The following is a 22,132-nucleotide window of genomic DNA, read 5'->3' as shown; positions in this document are numbered from 1 at the left end:
CACTCTTTGAGTGAAATTAAATTACGTAGGTAATGTACCGGGGTCACTACTAAGGGTAACTTTAACGTCTGTCCATCTTTATCAACACAATTATTCAGTGAATACTTGCCACATGTCAAACTGTCTCATGGGCGCGTACCTGTTGGAGTATTCATTCAAGATATGGTCTTTTAAATGCACTTGTCATTGTTTAAGTAAGGATTTTATGTACCGATACAATGTGGTTTTATCAAGTCCCTCCCTCCCATTCTCTGTGCTCAAATCTGCCTTTAGGTTCTTCCCTCTTGAATACGAGTATCTCCTCTTGACCTAAGACGATGTGTCCCCTTATTGAATACGTGCTGCCAGCATGTATATGTGGATAGAATCTTCTAGAGCCTGATTAGCTACCATAAGAGCTGCATCCTTCAAGAAAACTGACATTTCTTCTTATTTTTGTTTGTTTTAGTGCCAAAACTCAGTGAACTTTCATACCTCTTGCAGAACACATTTGAAATGTTTGTTTTAATCCTTAGCACACACTATGCACTTCAGTACTAACATGAGCAGTTTTGAAAGGACAGACTTTTTCTAGCTCCTTGGCTAGGATGGGACTGCATGACTGCCCTCCTGCTTTATGCTGAAACTTAATTGTGTTCAGGTCTTGTATGTGCTTTGCCAGCCAGTGTGATTTTTACATGGGAAGCTCTTTACACAAAAGCACTGTCTTGTTCTAGTCATCCATTGGATCTTACACACTTTCCACCCTTCTTCTGCAATCATCTCTAAACCCTGGGAGAAGGAGCTCTGATATGGATTGTGATTAAAACAATGACTTAAAACCTGGGTGCTTCTGAGCTGCAGCAATAGATTTCGCCTAAAACTTGATATGACTCAGTGTCTTTGACAAGTAAAATATTTTTGAGTTAACTTATATAACATTAATCCATGGCATTATTTCAATGGTCATTTATTCAATATTTACCTATAAAGGTCATTTTTCCAGAGTATTTGAAAGTATTTTAGGAGATATTGCATGGATTTCACTATCATAAGCCAATGCTTCAGCTTAGAGAAATACGAGGAAAATTTTGGAAAGATTAATGCTGGTAATTGAAAAATTCTCAAAATGTGTAGTGCATGTAGTAAGCACCATAGTATTTCAGAGATTTACAAAGTTCCTGTGCGGTAGAACATGCAGGGGAACCACAGAAGAATAAATCTAGGAGGTTACGTAAAGAATTTGCATTGTTTTACAGACAGGAAATGGAGTGTTTATTTTGGCACTAAATATGGCTCAAAAACTCCTCAACCTTTCACAACTTTTCCTTGCCCTTGGACCAGCATTTCTCTCTCTTTTGTCTTTATCATACTCTAGGATTGTGCATGCAAATTCATAGTTCTGTGGTGCCGTCTTCTCTAACTCTCCCTACTAAATTAGGTTAGGTGCATAGACAGAGGCTGCACACACTGCATCCTTGCTCTGTTGTGCAGTGTGAATGGGCATGTGTACATTATCCAGAACAGTATTTCTTTTATCTTCCTGATTGAAGCAATTTTAATGTGTTTCCCATGAAGCGAATTATCACTGAAGTTATATTTGCACACAAATGCTTATGAATATCTCAAATATTGTGGAGGTAATACAGAACTTACGTTTTATTACCCTTTCCTCTTCCCATCTGTATTTCTTTCTCCCTTCAGATTACTACATTTTGACAGAGCTACCATCATATGTTTTACAAACACTATCAAGCTTTCCACTGAACTAATTGAATAACTTATTCCCTGGCTTCATTGTGTCTTCTGACATCTTTCATGAATACTGACAGTCCTCAAACATGGTCAACATGTATCATGACCCATCACTCCTTTGTACCTGCTCTTCCTTTCTACTCATTCTAGACATGCTTCCCCATGATAATCCTCAAGACTTTGTCATGAACGTTTTTACACTTCCAAAGTTCTAGATTACAAATATATTCCTTTTGGTTATTTCTCAATTTGATTCAAAATATTCAAATATTTATCAACTTTTCCCAACTTTTTATATTGATTGCCATGCTTCTTTTTCTTTTTTCTTTGTTGTATTCAATGCCTCTCTCTCTCTCTCTCTCTCTCTCTCTCTCTCTCTCTCTCTTTCTCTCTCTCCTCCTTGTGTGTATGTGTATGTTTCTCTATGTTCTTGTGTATGTATGCATATGTGTGTATATATACATGTAGGCATATGAAAGACAGAGGTTAATGTTATATATCTTTCTAAAACAATTTTGATGTTATTTTTGTAGACTGACACTCACTCCTTAGCTTGGATTGTTGACTCTTGAGCTCTGGGATTCTATTGACCTATATGTTCCCTCCCTCATGATTAGTGTTATGTACATAACTGACAATGTCCAGTATCTGATTAGGTGCTAGATATGCAAGCTTGGGTGCTCATGCTTGTGCGACAGGCCCTTAGGGAACCATATCCAGAACCCTGTGTATCTTCTTTATTGTCTAATGTTAAACTTTGCTTCTGTCTGTCTAACATCATGGCTGCAGTCACAAGCACTTCATATCTGTCTTCCAGTGCCTCCTTTAAACTCATTTATAGGAACTCTCCAATCCCAGTGAAATTCACATATCTACTGTATTACACTATGAATCTTCAGTGTGTCTCCTGGGAAAATGTCATAGTTCTGTCTTAACTCACTACAGTTTATGACAATTCTTTTAAAGGGCAGCTCAATGTAACCAGGCTAACTATAGATTTACATCAATTGCTTTCCCACTTTGAATAAGGATCCCTGACAGCTCTTGCATTTTCCCCCCTAATTTCTAACATATCTCTATCTTCTCACTTTGAACTGTGATATCTCTGAACATTTCACAAACAAAAAGACAAAATTAGATTTAAACTCACTCAGATGTGCTTGGAGGGATGCCACAGTAGTTCACAGCATATGTTGTTCTTAGAGAAGAACCAAGTTTGGTTCCCAATACCTACAACTGTTGGCTTAAAACTGCCTCTAACTGAATCTCTAGGTAATTGGCTACCTTCGGTATTTATGGATGTCCACATACACATGTATATGCCTACATGCACACACACACACAATTTTCAATAAACAAATATTTTAAAAGCTCTCTTGGGTTCTTAAATGGCCCCAGCAGAAACCTAGTCCACTTTCCAGATATCATAGTCTTCATTCTCATCTCAGTGTTTATCTCTTGTTATGTATTAAGCATCCTTCTCTGATAATTTCATCAAAAAAAATTTTTGCTCTGTTTCTGCTTTCTAATTAGTATGGCCCAAGATGGCATTTTGCTTTTCTCAAATTCTCACAGTTCTACTTTAAGGTACTTTTTAGTGACACCCTAGATGTACCCTTATAGGAACCCAACTCAATTGTTCTTAATGAGAAGCATTGAGTAACTGTATCCATTGCTAAACTCCATACATTTATTCAACTCAAAAAGACTTCATATAATCAATATTGTATTTATATGTCCATTACCCGTACAGTTTAGGAGAGAATTGGCCTAATTGTGCTTTCTGTAAACCTGTTTTTGGAAATCCAGCAGAAAGATAACACTAAATGTTCCTGAATGGGCAATAGTGTCAAACAAAACAATTTCTCAGTTCTCAGATATCTTGTATATCAAGGAAAATGGGACATAATTGCAAAGCATTATATTTATTAGTATTTAGAAGGTTAATAATAATTCAAGCATCTGCATATAGTGATAAACCTTGGACTAAAATATTAATTACAAATCTTTTTCCAGCCATCAGTAGTTTGTGATGAAAATGCAGTAGATCCTGGTAAGAAGCATATCATATCAATCAATACTCTTGTTTCTAAAGCATGGAGAGCATGCGTAACACTGAAAAGGAGCATTGTTGTGTGACTTATATTACACTATCAAGTTTTTACTCTAATAAAGTTATTAAAAAGGAAATTAAGAATGCTCACTTATGCCTAAAGATCCAGGTGTCTTATAAATTATGGTACTCTTAAAATAGCTATTGTGTCGTTTTTGTCATCACAATGATTTATAAAGTTTGTAGGTACTTTTTAAAGTGTATATTACCAAAATTCAGACCTAATTCTTTATTTAACTAGTTTTAAGTACTTGTACTATCTCCCATTAACCCCCATTGCTCCTAAACAGCCTTAATTGATCCTTTTTTCATGCTAGGAAATTGCACTTGAATTTACCTTACTCTTTGTTTCCTGTATGTCTAAACAATTCAAATTCTGTATCCATTGCTATTTTATAAAGCACAAACTATTTATGGATAATATTGCAAGAACCTACTGGAAATAAAAGTTTTGGCAAAGATCATATTGCCAATTTTCCAAACCATTAGCTGACAAAGATGAGCATGTTTTCAATGTTTGTCGAGATACAGAACCCCAAATATATTCTGTTACTTTGGTTATGATAGTGCCATTTGTAGTTTGTAACTCTGTCACAGTGTGCTACACCTTTGTTCTTTTGTAAAGGAAATCTTTATATATAGGCTGCTTATGTAGTTTGCAAGTTTTAGGCCATTTCTGACCTACTTAACTCTTCCTCAACTAGTCAACTCGTATTTGAAAAGAGGATTGAATTGCTTTCCTCTGGATAAACTCTATTGAAATGTGCACATCTCTATGGTGCTTAGAAAATAATTACCCAGTGTATATAATAAAACTGCTCTCTGTTATCCTTATTATATACTTATTTGAGGACAATATGAAATGTCAACTAAATTATTATGCCTTGTGCTAAATAAATACTATGTATTCAAATTATGTTTGATTAAAGGGAATTTTCTATTTGAGTTTTTCCCGGTAATCTTTAAGAGTGTAAATAACAAGGATCAAGGATTAATAACAAATTATGTACGCAATCAGGTACAACCTACTTTTTTCCCAGAGAAGTTTTAAAGCAGATTTGAGGAAAGAGAATAGTAGCACAACCTTGAGGACTTCATGTGATACCTTATCTTTGTCCAAAGATAGTATTGAGCTCCGTATGTGGACATTATCTTTGTCTCTGTTCCTCTGTCTTCTGTGTGTAAAGATAGAATACGGTGACATTTTACTGAAATGTATTGTTTCATTCAGATGTGGAAAGTATAGAGAGAGAAATTGGAATTTGGAATATTTTGGAATATCATTGTTTAATTTCCACACACTCCTAGTCTGTTCTTTTTTATATAATCTGTAGTTTTCATTATTCAGGAGTTGCTGACACCCATATCCAAACAAAGGTTTTGGTTAACTAAGGATGGAATAACAGGAACGACTAGTTTATGCCTCAAATGACTCAAATGTGTGCTAAAAGTCTTATTCTCTGTCTCCAGAGGCAACCATGATGTTCTCCTACAACTTAATAAATTACCATGGAAATATATCATTATGATCATATAAATACGCGGTGAGTTAAAGAAGCCCTGAGGACATGGACAAGAAATAGATGGAGTCTGAATGAATGTGTTTTATTGATAAGGACCTGTTGCAGCACATCACAGGAATTGGCAAAGCCTTTCTCTGGTCAAAATCCAAGGGTTTACCAATAATTGACCAGAATGTACAGAATCTAGCAGTGCATCGTCTTTCTTTCTGATGACTGAAATGTGATACTGTGCCATTATGGAGACTAGCTAACTTCCTGTCTCCAGGTTACACATAAGAAAGGTGCTGTAGTATCAGATTATTGCATTGAACTATGTGTAGAACGTAACATAATAGAAAATGAAATGCCTTGCTTGAATCTCATTCAACCCTTCAGCAAAGCACATTCATGCCAAATGCTGCATAACTTGGTCTTTGAAACCTGACTAGAATGATTTGGGAATAAAGAAATGATAGGCACACAGGCATGCATACAGAAAAACTGGGATCAAGTAGGCTTGTAAGCCCAATAGAACTAGTTTATGTGTGAACTGCCATGCTATTTTAATTTATACATCAATGTAAAAGATAAGATATGGATTTAAATTTGTGAAAAAATGCCAACAAATTTTCTGTGGCTACTGAATTGTCATATGTGTTCAGCCTTGGATGGCACTATTTTACAGATACTGGATGATAGACCCCCCCCCAAGAAAGAGGAAATGGTTAATATTACCATCAAATTATTTCTTTCATGCTTTTTAATCAGTTTGTGTTTAAGGAATGAGTTTATATCCTTCATATTTGAGCTAGAGTGTTAACTTATTTAATTTTCTCATTGATTAAAACCTAATATAGTTTTGCCAATTTCTCAAACCAATTTTATTTCAAATTATTTCTGTTATATAAAAGATTTCCCTTCCTAAACTTTTCTCCATCAATCTGTGCAACTTGGATCAGGTGTTACAACAATGCCCTCTTCTCCATATAGTCCATATGGAGAGCTATTGCCCCAGGAAAGATCAGGGATTACTTTATGTGTGTTTCTGCATACATGCATGCACCTACACATGGAGACCTGATGGAATGTTTATTTGTGGTTTTGTTTGTTTGTTTGTTCTATAACCAGCAGTGAGTATTTTCAGCCAGTTAGGTTAACTCCACACATAGTTAGAAAACGACTCACACATATTTGTTCACTTTTTCTTCCATTCCATCTATCTATCTATCTATCTATCTATCTATCTATCTATCTATCTATCTATGACTGATGTTATAATCTCTCCCTAACAAAGGGCTTCACTCTGTATTTATTGAATCACATAGACAGCAAAGCATCATATGGAGTAGGGAATGAGAATGTACAGAAATATTTAACACAGTTTTACAAGGCATTAAATCACTCACTCCAACTTATCGCAACTAACTCATCTAACAAATATCACTTTTTATTAACCAACAGCAGTAAATGGTTGCCTTCAAATTTTATGGTGGATTTTGGGAAGTTTCTTTAAATTTATGCATTCATAGCTTTCAGCAAATGGTTCACATGCATTATGCTGGTTCAGGGCCATGGAAGAGTATATATGTAAGATTTCAGCGATACATTAGTGTAGGTTGTAAAAGTTGATTACATGTGTGTACAAAGGAAGTAGGGTTGGTTGTTACAATGTTCTCTTAAAGACAGGTCAAGCAAGGAGTTTGAGTGTACAGTAGACTTAAGTGATTACAAGTGTATTATTAACTCTGATTGTGAGCCTCAGCAAAAGTTCTGGTTTCTTAGAACATAAGAGAATTTTTTCAGAATGGTGCATCATGCAATTCTCCTTGCTAATTTCTCAATGAGACTTCTCTTTAGAACCTAGGAAAACAGAATGAGCAAATATCATTGACAATGGGGAGAAGAGTTCCTCAAGAGCAGAAGTGAATCCATGAAGCTTCTTAAGAGAGTGAAGGCATTTCATCAGCAGAATGCAATAATAATAGAAACCAATAGATGCTTATTATGAATTTGTAAGGCAACTAAAATTAATCTAAATCTCTTCTTTATTCGTCTCTTATATGTTATACATAAGCCAATGAACATATACTTGAGATTCTTTGGGTAATTACTGAAGAACCTAGCATCATAGGGTGCATTATTATTTTCCATAAGATCAATAAGTTTGGAAATCTATGTGGCAATAGAAGCAATAATAATTAATCTTAACACCGTATAATATTTCCATTGGTATTATCTTTTTAATAAAATTATATCTTAAGACATAACTTAATATTTAAATTTTTCTAAACTTTCAATCACCTATTTTCTTTCATCAGTGGCAGAAATGCAATATCTATTTAATAGTCAGACAGAGGATGTCATGAATGTGTCTTGATGTCAAGATACTTAACTTGATATTCAAATTTTTACTAGAATTTTAATTCAGTATTTCTTTCTTTCATCAGTGACAGAAATGTAGTATCTACTGAACAGCCGGACAAGGGGATGAGAAGAAAATTATTTCAATGGAAGACATTTTGACTTTAACCAGAAGAAAGGTTACTATATCTCCATGTCCATCACTTTATTTGAAAAGGTCTTTGAAAACACAGCTTTTTAACAATAAAAAAACCATCAAGTTTTCCAACACACCCTGATACTTTTGTATAACCTGTTGCATGTTTTGATGTGTTTCATTTCTACCACTGCACTTAGGCTAAGGTATATATGCCATAAAGATATGTTTGTGAACAGTTAAGAATATATTTTGGCATTATTATTGCCAGTTGAAAGTACACTAATCTAAATTATGCTCAAATTGCGATGTATCTCAATAACTAGTCTTAATGCATTGAAGAGTAATGGTCATTATACAGATTAATTCAGAGCAGAAAATGCACACTGGAAGACTAAATTCCTTATTAAGTTAACAAGATATTTGTTTTTAGTTTTGAAAGACAATGCCATGCCAATGAAACATTGTTCAGATTGCCATGAACCTTAGACTGCATACGTCATGGGCCTACCATGGAACCAAATATCACTGTTCTGCTAAAGGAACATAGCAACAAAATAACTCCTTATGATATCTGGTATAAGATCAATACCTTGTTAGTCCACCATCAAAGAAGCTTCCTCTTGCAGTAGATGTGAAATTGTAATTCTTTAGCATACATTCATCTGTTACTGTTTGGTGCTCTGGGGATAAACATTAAAGACCGTGATTGAATGGTTAGCTGAAAATAGAATTTTCAGAAGGGTGCAATGGGGCTTCTATTCTGGATGAAAAGTAATGGAAATGAAAATGAATAGTAGGAAAGAGAAATAGCAAACAGTAGTTGCAGCTTTCAAACTGTGATGGCAGTGGTCACTTTTCCGCTGGCATTCACATACCGTGAAAGATTAGTAAAAATTAGATTCAGGCTTTTCTCTCTTTTAAGAACTAGGTCACCTCATGTAACTGAACAAAGACTCCCAGGGCATGGTGTATGGCCAGGGTCATCACAACATGTAGTCCTTGGGACCTCTGACACTAGTCTGGCTAATCTAGCTATATTGATACTTTTATTTTACCCTGTATTGGTATAGACTTTACTCAGTTTTTGCCTCAGATGGTCTGTTAGAATCAACATGGCATAATCACATGGTCATTTAGTGAATTCCATATCCAGATGTCTTATGATTAACTTTTTAGAAATAGCATTTTTATTTCATTTTCTGTTTCTTAATGTTGTAGAACTCACTGCTGAAGACGGCTTGGATTTGTCATTTAAACCCATTCATGCGTCTAAAAATAGATCAGAGTACTATTTAAAGAAATTGGGTTTTCTTGTTCCTCTTCGTGAATAGGGAATACCTAAAGGAATAACTTTTTTTTGGCTATTTTAAGGTAACATCACAATATACCAAGATGTGTGGGAACAAAACAAGCAAACAAACAAATCAACCCACAGGAGATAATTATTCTTTGTAGTATGTGGATTTTCCTCTCCCCACACTTTTATGCATGCCCTAAACTTCAAGCCCTATAACTTCCTTACCTTGCACACCTGCATGAGCAGTATGACTCTAAGGATACTATGTATCAATGGGATGTCATATCCCAACAGTTATGGTTCCATGGGCTTACTATAACAGAAATATAAGGATTCATTTAACCCAAACAAGACCACAGACATCTATTATTTTCTATTTTTGACCAAGATCCTTTCCTCAGATGGATATAAAGAACACCATGAAATCATCACTCTTATAATGTGTGTTTTAGGCAGAGCTGATCTCTCTAGCACAGCTGCTGTAAACTTCCCAAATGTGGCTACTTCTGGGCAGAGTTTGAGCCTCCTTGCTCTCGCTCTGATTTTTGTACTGGAAAGTCTTATAATGGGAACCAACACTGTCCTCTAAGAATATTGGATAGCACTAATCAAGTTCATGCTTCTCTCTCCCCAAATAGTGATGTTTTTAATACACTGGTTTTTGCCATAGAGGAGATGGCTTCAAAGCCACACGTATGGCCTTTCCTACAGGCTAAAACATGAATTCTGTAAGAACTGAGCCCAACTCATGTTATACATGATTATGTGTCTGAGACTAAAACACGTTCAGCAAGTAGAAAAGACTTGAGAAACTTTCATCACGTTGGACTTTGACTAAACTGGACTTGGCCTGAGATTCTTTATTTTACCTGACGTCTAGGACCTAAATTTCTTTCTTTCTTTTTTGTTTTTCCTGGGGGCCAGATGAATGGGTTTCTTTAGCTTACAGTTAAGGAAAGCCAGGGCTGGAGCTTAAGGAAAGAACTTGGAGGCAGAACTCAAGTAGGAGTGCTGCTTTCCATCTTGTTCTTTTTGACTTGCTCAGGCTGTTTTCCTATGTATAAGAAAACTCTAGCATGACCTGTTCGGGGTTGGTACTGCCCACATTGAGCTGAGCCATCCCTTATCACTGTTTGTCCATTTGAAAAGATGGCTCAGAGATTAAGAGCACTGTGCTCTTCCAGAGGTCCTGTGTTCAAGCCCAGCACCCATGCAGTGGCAAACAACTACAATGGTGTCTATGGTCATCTTCTGGCATGTATATATACATGCAGATAAAGCAATATAAATAAAATACATCTATAGGAAAAAAAATAAAGGATCTGATTTTTGGGATCAGGTTGATACCACAGACACAATGCACTCATTTATTTCTATTTTAAAATATTTTTTTCATTTAAAAAATTATTGAGTTTTTTTCTTATAAAAATATCCTCCTGGTCTATCCTCCTCTGAGTTCTTCACATCCCATACCTCCTCCCACTGTCTCCATAAAGATATCCCCATCTCCTTACCCCACCAGACCTCCCCACTGCCTGGGACCTCAAGTTGATTGAGGGTTAGTTTCACCTTCTTTGATTAAGTCCAGACCCCACAGTCCTCAGCTGTATAATGTACTGGGGGCCCCATATCAGCAGGAGTTTGATGCCTGGTTGGTGGTCTAGTGTCTGAGAAAACGCAGGGGTCCAGGTTAGTTGAGACTACTAGTCCTCCTACAGAATTGCCCTTCTCAGATTCCTCCAGCTTTTTCCCTAATTCAAACAGAGAGGTCAGCAGCTTCAGTCCATTGGTTCAGTGTAAATATGGACATCTGACTCTTTCAGCTGTTCGTTGTGTCTTTTAGAGGACAGTCATTAAAAAACCCCTTTTTATGAAAACCCCATAGCTTCAGTAACAGTGCCAGGTCTTAGGGCCTCCTCTCGAACTGGATCCCACTTTGGGGCTGTTGCTGGACCTCCTTTTCTCAGGCTTTTCTCCATTTTTGTCCATGCAGTTCTTTCAGACAGGAAGAATTATGCGTCAAGAGTTTTTGACTGTGGAATGGCAACCCCATCCCTCACTTGATGCCCTGTCTTTCTATAGGAGGTGAGCTCAAAAGTTTCCTCTCCCCAGCGTAGGGCATGTCATCTAAGGTCCCTCCCTTTGGGTCCTGGGAGTCACTGTCTTCCCAAGTCTCTGGTACACTCTAGAGCATCCCCCTACTTCCTACCTTCTGAGGTTGCCTGTTTCCAATCTTTCTGCTGGCCCTCAGAGGCTTCAGTTCAGTCCCCTCAACCCATTACCTGATCATGTTCCCCTCTTCCCTTCCCTGCCCCCTTTCCCACCCAGGTCCCTCTCTCCTGTGATTGCTTTCTTCACCCTCCCAAGTGGAACTGAGGTCTCCTCACTTGGGCTCTTCAGCTTGTTAACTTTCTCCTGGGTAAACTTGTGAATTTTATCCTGGGTATTCTCTATTTTTTTAATAATATCCACTTATTAGTAAGTACATAATTTGCATGTTCTTTTGAGACTGAGTTACCTCACTCAGGATGATATTCTCTAGTTTTATCCATTTGCTTGTAAAACTTAGAATTCCCTCATTCTTAATAGCTGAGTAATATTTGATTGTGTAAATGAACCACATTTTCTGTATCCATTCTTTTGTTGTGGAACATCTGGGTTGTTTCCAGATTTTGGCTATCAAAAACAAGGCTGCTATGAACATAGTAGAACATGTGTCCCTGTGGCATGGTGGGGTATCTTTTGGGTAAATGCCCAAGAGTCGTATAGCTGGATTTTCAGGTGGATCTATTTCCAGTTTTCTGAGGAATCTACAGGTTGATTTCCAGAGTAGCTGTACCAGTTTGTAATCCACCAGCAATGGAGGAGTGTTCCTCTTTCTCCACATTCTCACCAACATGTGCTGTCATCCAGGTTTTGATCTTGGCCATCATGAATGGTCTAAGGTAGAACCTTAGGGTCATTTTGATTTGCATTTCCCTGATCACTAAAGACAGAGCATTTCTTTAAGTGCTTCTCAGCTATGTGAGATTCCTCTGTTGTGAATTCTCTGTTTAGTTCTATAGCCCAATTTTTGATTGGGTTGTTTGGTTTATTTGATGTTTAGTTTCCTGAGTTCTTTATATGTTTTGGATATTAGCCCTCTATTGAATGTGGGGTTAGTGAAGATATTTTTCCTAATCCATTGGTTGCCGATTTGTCCTATTGACTTTGTCCTTTGCCTTACAGAAGCTTTTCAGTTTCATGAGGTACTGTTTATCAATTCTTAATCTTAGAGTGTGAGCCATTGGAATTCTGTTTAGGAAATTTCTGCCCGGGCCAATGAGTTCAAGGCTCTTTACCACTTTCTCTTCTATTAGATTCAGTGTATCTGGTTTTAAGTTTAGTTCATTGACCCACTTGGACTTGAGCTTTGTGCAAGGTGGCAAATATTGATCAATTTTCATTTTTATACATATAGACTGACAGTTAGACCAGCACCATTTATTGAAGATACTTTCATTTTTCCATTGTATATTTTTGGCTTACTTGTCAAAGATGAAGTGTGTGTAAGTGTGTGGTTTTATTTCAGGGTCTTTGATTCTATTCCACTGATCAATCTGTCTCTGTACCAATTCTACAGTTTTTTTATCACTGTTTCTTTGTAGTATCAGGGATACTGTAGGTCAGGGATGGCGATTCCCCCAGAAATTGTTTTATTGTTAAGAATCGTTTTTGCTATTCTGGGTTTTTGCCATTCCGGATGAATTTGAGAATTGTTTTTTCCATGTCTTTGAACAATTTTGTTGTGATTTTGATGGAGATTGCATTGAATCTATAGATTGCCTTTGGTAGGATACCTTTTTTTACTGTTAATTCTGCCAATCCACGAGCATGGGAGAGCTCTCCATTTTCTGAGATCCTCTTCAATTTCTTTCTTGAGAGACCCTGAACTTCTTGTCATACAGATCTTTCACTTGTTTGGTTAGAGTTAACCTAGGATACTTTATTGGTGGCTATTCTGAAGAGATCTGTTTCCCTAGTTTCTTTCTCAGACTGTTTATCATTTGTATAAAGGAAAGCTAATAATTTATTTGAGTTTATTTTATATCCAGCCACTTTATTGTAGTTCTTCGCCAGCTGTAGGAGTTCTCTGGTAGAATTTTTGGGGTCACTTATGTATACTATCATATCATCTGCAAATAGTGATACCTTTATTTCTTTGCTAATTTTTATCCCCTTTATGTCTTTTGGTAGTATTATTGTTCTAGATAGAACTTTGAGTGCTATATTGAATAGATATGCAGAGAGTGGGCATTTTTGTCTCGTCCCTTATTTTAGTGGGGTTCCTTCAAGTGTCCCTTCATTTAGTTTGTTATTGGCTATTGGATTGCAGTAAATTGCTTAAATTATGTTTAGGTATGGGCCTTGAATTCCTGATTTCTCCAATATTTTTTAACATGAACAGATGTTGTATATCATCAAATGCTTGTTCTACATCTAAGGACATGATCCTGTGATTTTTTTTTTTTGAGTTTGTTTTGTATGGTGGATTACACTAATAGATTTTCGTGTGTTGAACCAATCTTTTATGCCTGTGATGAAGCCTGGTTTTGATGTGTTCTTGGATTTGGTTTACAAAAATTTTATTGAACATTTTTGCATCGATATTCATAAGCAAAATTGGTCTGAAGTTTTCTTTTTTAGTTGGTCCTTGTGTAGTTTATGTATTAGAGTAATTGTGGTTTCATAGAATGAATTAGGTAGTATTCCTTCTGTTTCTATTTTATGGAATAGTTTGAGAAATATTGGTATTAGGTCTTCTTGAAGGTCTGGGAGAATTCTGCACTAAAGCCATCTGGCCCAGGAATTTTGGGGGTGGGAGGGTGGGAAGGTTTTTACTGTCCTCTTCTGTTTCCATGGGAGATATGGACCTGTTTAGATTGTTTACTTGCTCTTGACTTAACTTTGATATTTGGTATCTGTCTAAAAAACTATCCAGTTCATCTAGATTTTAAAGTTTTGCTGAATATAGGCTTTTGTAGTTGGATCTGATTTTTTTTTAATTTCCTCCATTTCTGTTGTGATTTCTCTCTTTTTATTTCTGAGTTTGTTAATTTGGATACTGCCTCTGGACCCATTAGTTAGTTGGCTAGGGGTTTATTAATCTTGTTGGTTCTATCAAAGAACCAGCTTTTGGTGTTGTTTATTCTTTGTACGGTTCTAGTTCTCTTTGTTTCTATTCGGTTTATTTTGGGCCCTGAGTTTGACTACTTCCTGCCTTCTACTCCTTTTGGGTATGTTTGGTTCTTTTTGTTCTAGAGCTCTCAGGTGGGCTGTTAAATTCCTAGTGTAGGATCTCTCGAATTTCTTTATCCAGACTTCCTATGCTATGAGTTTTCCTCTTAGCACTGCTTTCATTGTGTCCCATAAATTTGGGTATGTTGTGTCATCATTTTCAGTGAATTCCAGGAATTCTTTACTTTCTTTATTTCTTCCCTGACAAAGTTATTATTGAATAGAGAGTTGTTCAGTTTCCACCTGTGGTGGGCTTTCTGTTGTTATTGAAGACCAGCCTTACACCATGCTGACCTGATAGGATGCATGATATTATTTCAATCTTCTTATATCTGTTGAGGCTTGGTTTATGACCATATATATTGTAAAGTTTGGAGAAGGTAACATGAGGTACTGAGAAGAAGGTGTATTCTTCCGTTTTAGGATTAAATGTTCTGTACATTCATATTAAATTCATTTGGTTCATAACCTCTATTAGTTTCACTGTGTCTCCATTTAGTTTCTGTTTCAATAACTTGTCAATTAGTGAGAAAGGGGTGCTGCAGTCTCCCACTAATATTGTGTGTGGCTCAATGTGTTTTGAACTTTAGTAAAGTTTCTTTTATGAATGTGAGTATGCTTGCAATTGGCTTATAGAGGTTCAAAATTGAGACTTTCTCTTGGTTGATTTTTTCTTTGATCAATATGAACCATCCTACCTCCTATTGCTTGATAACTTTTGGTTGAAAGTCTATTTTATTAGATACCAAGATGGTAGCCCAGCTTTTTTTCTTTGGACCATTTGTTTGGAAGATCTTTTTCTAGTCTTTACTCTGAGCATCTGAGCATCTAGTCTTTAGTCTAGCATTGTCTTTGTTATTGAGGTGTGTTTCTTGTATGCAACAAAATGCTGTGTCCTGTTTGTGTAGTCAGTCTGTTAGTTTATGTCTTTTTTCAGATGAGATGAGTTAATTAATGTTGAGGGATATTAAAGACAGAAGATTGTTAGTTCCTTTTATGATTGTTTTTATATGTGACATTATTTTTTAATTTTTTATTATATATTTCTTTACTTATATTTCAAAGGTTATTCCCCTTCCCAGTTTTCTGTCCATAAGGCAACATTCCCTCCCCTCGCCCCCATATGGGTATGTCCCCTATACATCCCCCTTATTGCCCTCCCCCATATTCCCCTGAACTGGGGGTCCAACCTTGGTAAGACCAAGGGCTTTTCCTTCCACTGGTGCCCCAACAAAGCTATTCTCTGCTATATATGTAGTTGGAGCCCTGGGTCAGTCCATGTATAGTATTTCGGTAGTGGTTTAGTCCCTGGAATCTCTGGTTGGTTGGCATTGTTGTTTGTATGGAGTGGCAAGCTCCTTCAACTCTTTCAATACTTCCTCTAATTCCCCCTAAGGGGTCCTATTCTCTGTCTGGTGACTTTCTGCTAGCATCTGTATTGGATGTGCTCTGGATGTGTCTCTCGGGAGAGATCTATATCCATTCCCTTTATATATATATATATATATATATATATATATATATATATATATATATATATATATATATATATGCGCCACATGTGTGTCAGGCTCTGAATGGCTATTCCTTGAGTCACTGCTCTAAACTTTGCTTCCTATGAATAACTTTCCCCCTTTTAAGAAGGGGTGAGAGCATCTGTGTTTTGGTCATCCTTCTTGAGCTTCCTGTGGTCTGTACATTGCATCTTGGGTAATTTGAGCTTTTTGGCTAATATCCACTTATCAATTAGTGCATACCAAGTGTGGTTTTCTGTGATTGAGTAACCTCACTTAGGATGATATTTTCTAGTTAATTCCATTTGCCTATGAATTTCATGAAGTCATCATATTTGATAGCTGAGTAGTACCACATTTTTTTTTTAATCCATTCCTCTCTTGAAGGGCATCTGGGTTCTTTCCAGCTTCTGGCTATTATAAATAAGGCTGCTATGAACATAGTGGAGCATGTGTCTTTGTTGTATGTTGGAGCATCTTTTGGGTATATGCCAAAGAGAGGTATAGCTGGGACCTCAGGTAGTGGAATGTCCAATTTTCTGAAGAACCTCCAGACTGATTTCCAGAGTGGTTGAACCAGTTTGCAATCCCTCCAACAATGGAGGAGTGTTCCTCTTTCTCCACATCCTCGCCAGCATCTGCTGTCACCTGAGTTTTCTATTTTAGCCATTCTGACTGGTGTGAGGTGGAATCTCAAGGTTGTTTTGATTTTCATTTCCCTGATGACTAAGGATGTCAAACATGTCTTTAGGTGCTTCCTGGCCATTCAATAATCCTCAACTGAGAATGTTTTGTTTAGTTCTGTACCCCATTTTGAATAGGGTGATTTGGCTCTCTGGAGTCTAACTTCTTGAGTTCTTTGTATATTTTGTTTATTAGCCCTCTATCGCATGTAGGATTGGTAAAGACCTTTTCCCAATCTGTTGGTTGCCGTTTTGTCCTAATGACAATGTCTTTTCCTTTACAAAAGCTTTGCAGTTTTATGAGGTCCCATTTGTCGATTCTTGATCTTAAAGCATAAGCCATTGGTTCTCTCCTTTTGGCTTTGTTGTGAGATGATCAGGATCTTGTCTTTTCTTTGGCATAGGTACCCTCCTTTTGTTGGAGTTTTCCTTTTAGAATCCTCTGTAGGGCTGAATAGGCAGATTGATAGTGTTTGAAATTGGTTTTGTTTGGAATATTTTGGTTTCTCCATCTATGTTGATTGAGAGTTTTGCTAGGTATAGTATCCTGGGTTGGCATTTGTGTTCTCTTGGAGTCTGCATGACCTCTGTCCAGGCTATTCTGGCTTTTAGGGTATGTATTGAGAAGTCTGGTGTAAGTGTGATAGATTGGCCTTAATATGTTACTTCATCCTTTTCTATTGCAGCTTTTAATATTCTTTCTTTGTTCTGTGCATTTAGTGTTTAGATTATCATGTAAGGAGAGGATTTTCTTTTCTGATCCCATTTATTTGGTGTTCTATGGACTTCTTTATGGCCATCTCTTTCTTCAGGTTGGATAAGTTTTCTGCTCTGATTTTTTGAACATATTTTCAGGTCCTTTGAGCTAGGAATCTTTGCTCTCCTCTATTCTAATTATTCATAGGTTTGGTCTTTTTATTTTGTCCTGGGTTTCCTGAATGTTTTAGTTAGGAGTTCTTTATGTTTTGAATTTTGTTTGACAATTGTGCCAATCTCTTCTAAGGTAACTTCTACACCTGAGATTCTCTCTTCTATCTCTTCTATTCTGTTGATGATGTGTACATCTATAATTCCTGACCTCTTTCCTAAGTTTTCCATTTCCAGGTTTGCCTCTATTTGTGTTTTCTTTATTGTTTCTACTTCTACTTTAGGTCTTGGACTGTTTTATTCAATTCCTTTACCTGTTTGATTGTGTTTTCTCATATTTCTTTAAGGGATTTATTTGTTTCCACTTTAGAGGTTTCAACCTATTTACCTATGTTTTCCTGTATTTCTTTTAGTGAGCTATTTATATACTCCTGAAAGGACTTTATTATCTTCATGAGATAGTATTTTAGGTCAACCTCATGATTTTCAGATGTTTTGATATATTCAGGACTTGATGTGGTGGGAGAACTGGTTTTGATGATGCTCATGCATATTGGTTTCTGTTTCTTATGGTCTTGCATTTGTCTCTCACCATCTGGTTATCCCTGGTGTTCGCTGGTCTGGGTGACTCTGGAGTCTGCCTCTTTTGTCCCTGGATTGCAACAGATCTCCTGGTAGGCCTGTGGCCCTGGCTGTAGCAGACCTTCTGTAGGGCCTTCTGATGGTTTGATCTTCAGAGGGAAAAAGAAGATGCTCTGGAGCAACAGATATCCTGGGAACTTTTCAGATTGTTTGGTTTTCAGAGGAGTAGTCAAGCTGTTGCCCAGTGTGTAGCTGATCTGCAGGAAGGCCTACTGACTGTAGTTTCTGTTTCCATGTGTGTAGCAGAACTCCAGGGAGGCTTTCAAACTGTTGAATCAGTGTCTTGCATGCCTAGGAGCCCCTGAGATGTCTTCATGTTTTGTTCTCTTCAGAGGAACAAAACTGGCAGTCTGCTTCTGCAGAAGGAGCCAGCCAGAAGGGGAGTGGAATTGAGGGATGGGGAGAGTAGTGATGGGTCCTTAGTCCACTGAGCTCCCAGCAGGAGCCATCGAACTTCAGGGGTGTTTTTATCACTTGTTCTGTGTGTAGGGGACCTCCTGGGATACCTTCAGGCTGTGGTATCTAGAAGGGAGCTGACTAGCTGGTAGTCTGCACCAACAGAAGGAACCGGCCAGAAAGATGAACCAATTTTAATGAGCCTTAGACACTTCTAGTTTGTAACTTCTGCAAGTTACCTCAGCTCTGGTCCTGGACATGAGATCATGATTCTTATTGGAGCCTCTGCCTTAAACTTCAGTTGAGAGATTTAGTTGTATAAATACTCCTGCTGATTTCGTAGCAAACTTCTGTGTGAAATGGAGCATCGCCTCAAAAACACCCACACAATAAATTTTTAAAAAAATACACCTAAAAGACTGTAGAGGAACTTAAGAATGGACTCAGAAGTTCAAAGTCAATTTCATCTATGTTCAAAAGAAAACCTAAGGGCAAATAAACTTTAATTAATTGCAGCTACATGGGGGAGAGTAGAGAAGAGAAAGGAAAAACAATATGTTGTTTAAGTCAGCATGGAATCAGTCATACGGGAGACAAACAACCATTTGATAGTGAGTGGAAATTTAGAGAAATAGCAAGGAAGCTCAAAGACCTGGGAAAGCATAATTTCAGGCTACCATCTGAAATAAGAAGAGAGAAGTAAAAATAAAGAGTAAGTACACCTTTGTGAGTAAAGACTGAAGAAACAATGTGAAAGACAGTTGTCCTTCAGGGTGGCTCTGAAGTACACTGAGCAGAGGGGGCAGAAATTCTAGGAAGAAAATATTCATTATCTCAAAGATAAACTTGCCTTCCTACCCTCTTGTACCTTAGTGAGCCTGATTATCTTAGCACAAGGGGCTAAGACAAGAACATGTCTCCATACAAAAGTAGAGTTCATTCTTTGCTTTATCAGTGATAGAATTCTATACTGAGAAATAAAAAAGACATCAGTAATCAGATCAAAAAAAGAGATGTTAAATAAAGAAAAGATTCTAAATTCATTCTTTCTATTACTGTTATTAGTGACAATGTGTGTTTCTTTATTTTATAGTTATCTGTATATAGAAATAGAATTGTTGTGTGTGTGTGTGTGTGTGTGTAAAAATTTTCAATTCTGCAATTTTATTACACTGATTTACTCTTAACAACAGTTTTGTGGTGCATTGTTTTAGAACTCATTATTAACAATCATATCATGTAAAATTTGTACACAAAGCTAAAATGATTTTTCTGAAGGATACACAAAATTGACAAATCTTTAATCTGATAAAGAAAATTGGAGAGGAAGTTCATGTAAACTCAGAAATGAAAGGGAAGACATTTTAACTGATAAAAATAAAAACTATCATAAGAAACTATCAGCAATTACCATGAATTATGCAACTTAGCAGAAATGGGTAAGTTCCGAGAAACATAAAAAGATTTGTAATTTTAAAGAGAAAACATATGTTGTCCAGTAACGAGTAGAAGATTGAATCAGAAGAAAAAAGTATCCTATCGAAGAGCACCCGAGACTACAAATGCATTACTGTTGCATTCTTTCAAACATTTGGAGAGTCGATACTAATATTTTCAAACTCTTTCTAAAGATTGATGAGGAAACAGAGTTCTGGAGATGCCATTTCATTGACCCTGAAACTCTGAAGCGTTGAGATGAGAAAACCACAGATTAATCCATGAAAAATATTATGCAAACATCCACAGTAGGAGCCAGAATGACATTTCAGTGATTAAGACTACTTAATATTGAGTCACACGGACTGAGGTTTCCATTCTAGCACCCATAGAACAAGCCTGGTCTCCCTGTGTATATGCTTCCCCAATTTTAAGGGAGACAGACACAGGAATATAGCTTGGGCTTATTGCTTTTCTGCTTAGCCTAGTAAATTTGAGCCCCAGTGTGAAGGAGAGACCTTACCTCAAAGGAATAGAAGAAAGCTGACAAGAGAAGACAGCAAATGCTCTCCTTGGCCTCCTAAACCTAAGATTAAATCAATGTAATAAAACTGCGGGATAGAAAATTTACACACACACACACACACACACACACACACACAGAGGAAAGCAAATGGAGCTTATCATAATGTAAAGAATGCAAATAAACTAGCAGAGTGAACCACACTACCAAAACAAGAGGTGGAAACTGGAGGCTCATCTGAGGAAATGTAGAAGAAGATAGTAATCTATTTTGGGGGGAAATGTTCTTTACAAACTAGATGTAGAAGGAATTGACCTCAATATACTAAATAAAGAGTAGCATAGCATTTGAAGGTTAAAAATCAAAAGCATTTCTGCGAAAATTTCGAGCAAAACAAAGATGTACCTAGAAATACAATCTCGAGAAATCAGATAAGAAAAAATCATACAAAGTAGATCATAAAATGCTCACGAAGTAGACTAGAATGTGGAAAATTCTCTTTTTTTGATAAAGTCAATTCTCCTTATTTAAGTCAATAGAGAAATAATCTACATTATTACTATAAAATTTATTAATTTTAAAAATAATTGTAGCCTATTCTTCCACCTTGGAGAAACTATTTACATTTTGTTAATATTTGAAACAATGGCATAATTTTGAAGAAATGTAAGTTAGAGAGAAAATGTATTTGATGTGCAGGAGAAATGTTATATCTTTTGTTCCCTCATTTATATTACTGTGTGTTCATTGAGCACCAGGCTGGGAAGTCACTGACATACAAAAAAAAAAAAAAAAAAGAGAGGAAAAGACTGCTATAGAGACAGGATCGGGTCACAGTATTAAATGCTTATTTCTCAATTTAAAATGCTTATTTTCAATTTATAGATATGTGTATTATTAATACTAATTCAAGCTATTTTGAGATTTTTGAGACAGAATGATTTAAACATTGTTCATTACGAGATTATCAGCTCATGTTTGCCACCTAGTGGCATTGGATGATGTTTCATGTTTAAACTTTACATATCAACAATATAAAAACTCTCAAGTATAAACTGGTAAGTAGCTTTATAATCAGAACTTTATGCATTTGCATGTTTATTGGTGTATATAATATATCATTTTGAGATTATAGTTTAATTACATAATTTTCCTTCCCTTTCCTTCACTCCAAACCTTTTATGTAAACCCTTCTCTATTTTTAATATTAATTTCCTCTTTTATCATCAATTTTTGTGATACATACAACAGAGATAAAATAATTTTACTGCTCTCAGCATTCCTTACAGTATGTAACTGTGTAGCATTTAGGCCTTCTGGGCTCCCCCAATGATGCTCTTATAAAGCGTCACCCCTTACTACAGTCTAAATATTTGTCATTATAGCCACAGTTAAGTGTAGTCCTCACTGCAAATCAAGAAAACTTCTCTTCTCAACAGAGACCATTACAGAAAACCACAACTAATCAAAATTCATAGTTATGCCAGTCCTAATGGATGCTTCTATAATACACCTAAGGCTCTGTGGTCATTGAAGAAGAAGTAACTGAAAGATGATAAGGGCTGGAGGACCAGGGAGTATGCTGTGAGACAGTCTCTTTTAGGAATGTCAATAACTACACCAATAACCTCTCACCAACTCATGTCA

At 36.5% G+C, this 22,132-nt stretch overlaps 1 protein-coding gene across 1 annotated transcript in view; it reads left to right on the top strand.

Annotated features, from left to right (window-relative positions):
• Cdhr17 (cadherin related family member 17) overlaps positions 1 to 7,970 on the top strand; it is a 96,443-nt gene extending 88,473 nt beyond the window's left edge. Inside the window, exon 22 of the mRNA XM_087659859.1 lies at positions 7,797 to 7,970. Coding sequence (XP_087515985.1) covers positions 7,797 to 7,799 — 3 coding nt within the window. The 3' untranslated portion in view covers positions 7,800 to 7,970. The remainder of the gene's footprint in view (positions 1 to 7,796) is intronic.
• The last annotated feature ends 14,162 nt before the right edge of the window (positions 7,971 to 22,132 follow it).

Source organism: Rattus norvegicus, chromosome 4 (genome assembly GCF_021556685.1).
Source record: "Rattus norvegicus strain SHRSP/BbbUtx chromosome 4, alternate assembly SHRSP_T2T, whole genome shotgun sequence".
In the NCBI taxonomy this organism is placed as follows: Eukaryota; Metazoa; Chordata; class Mammalia; order Rodentia; family Muridae; genus Rattus; species Rattus norvegicus.
This window is presented reverse-complemented; position numbering and strand designations above follow the sequence as displayed.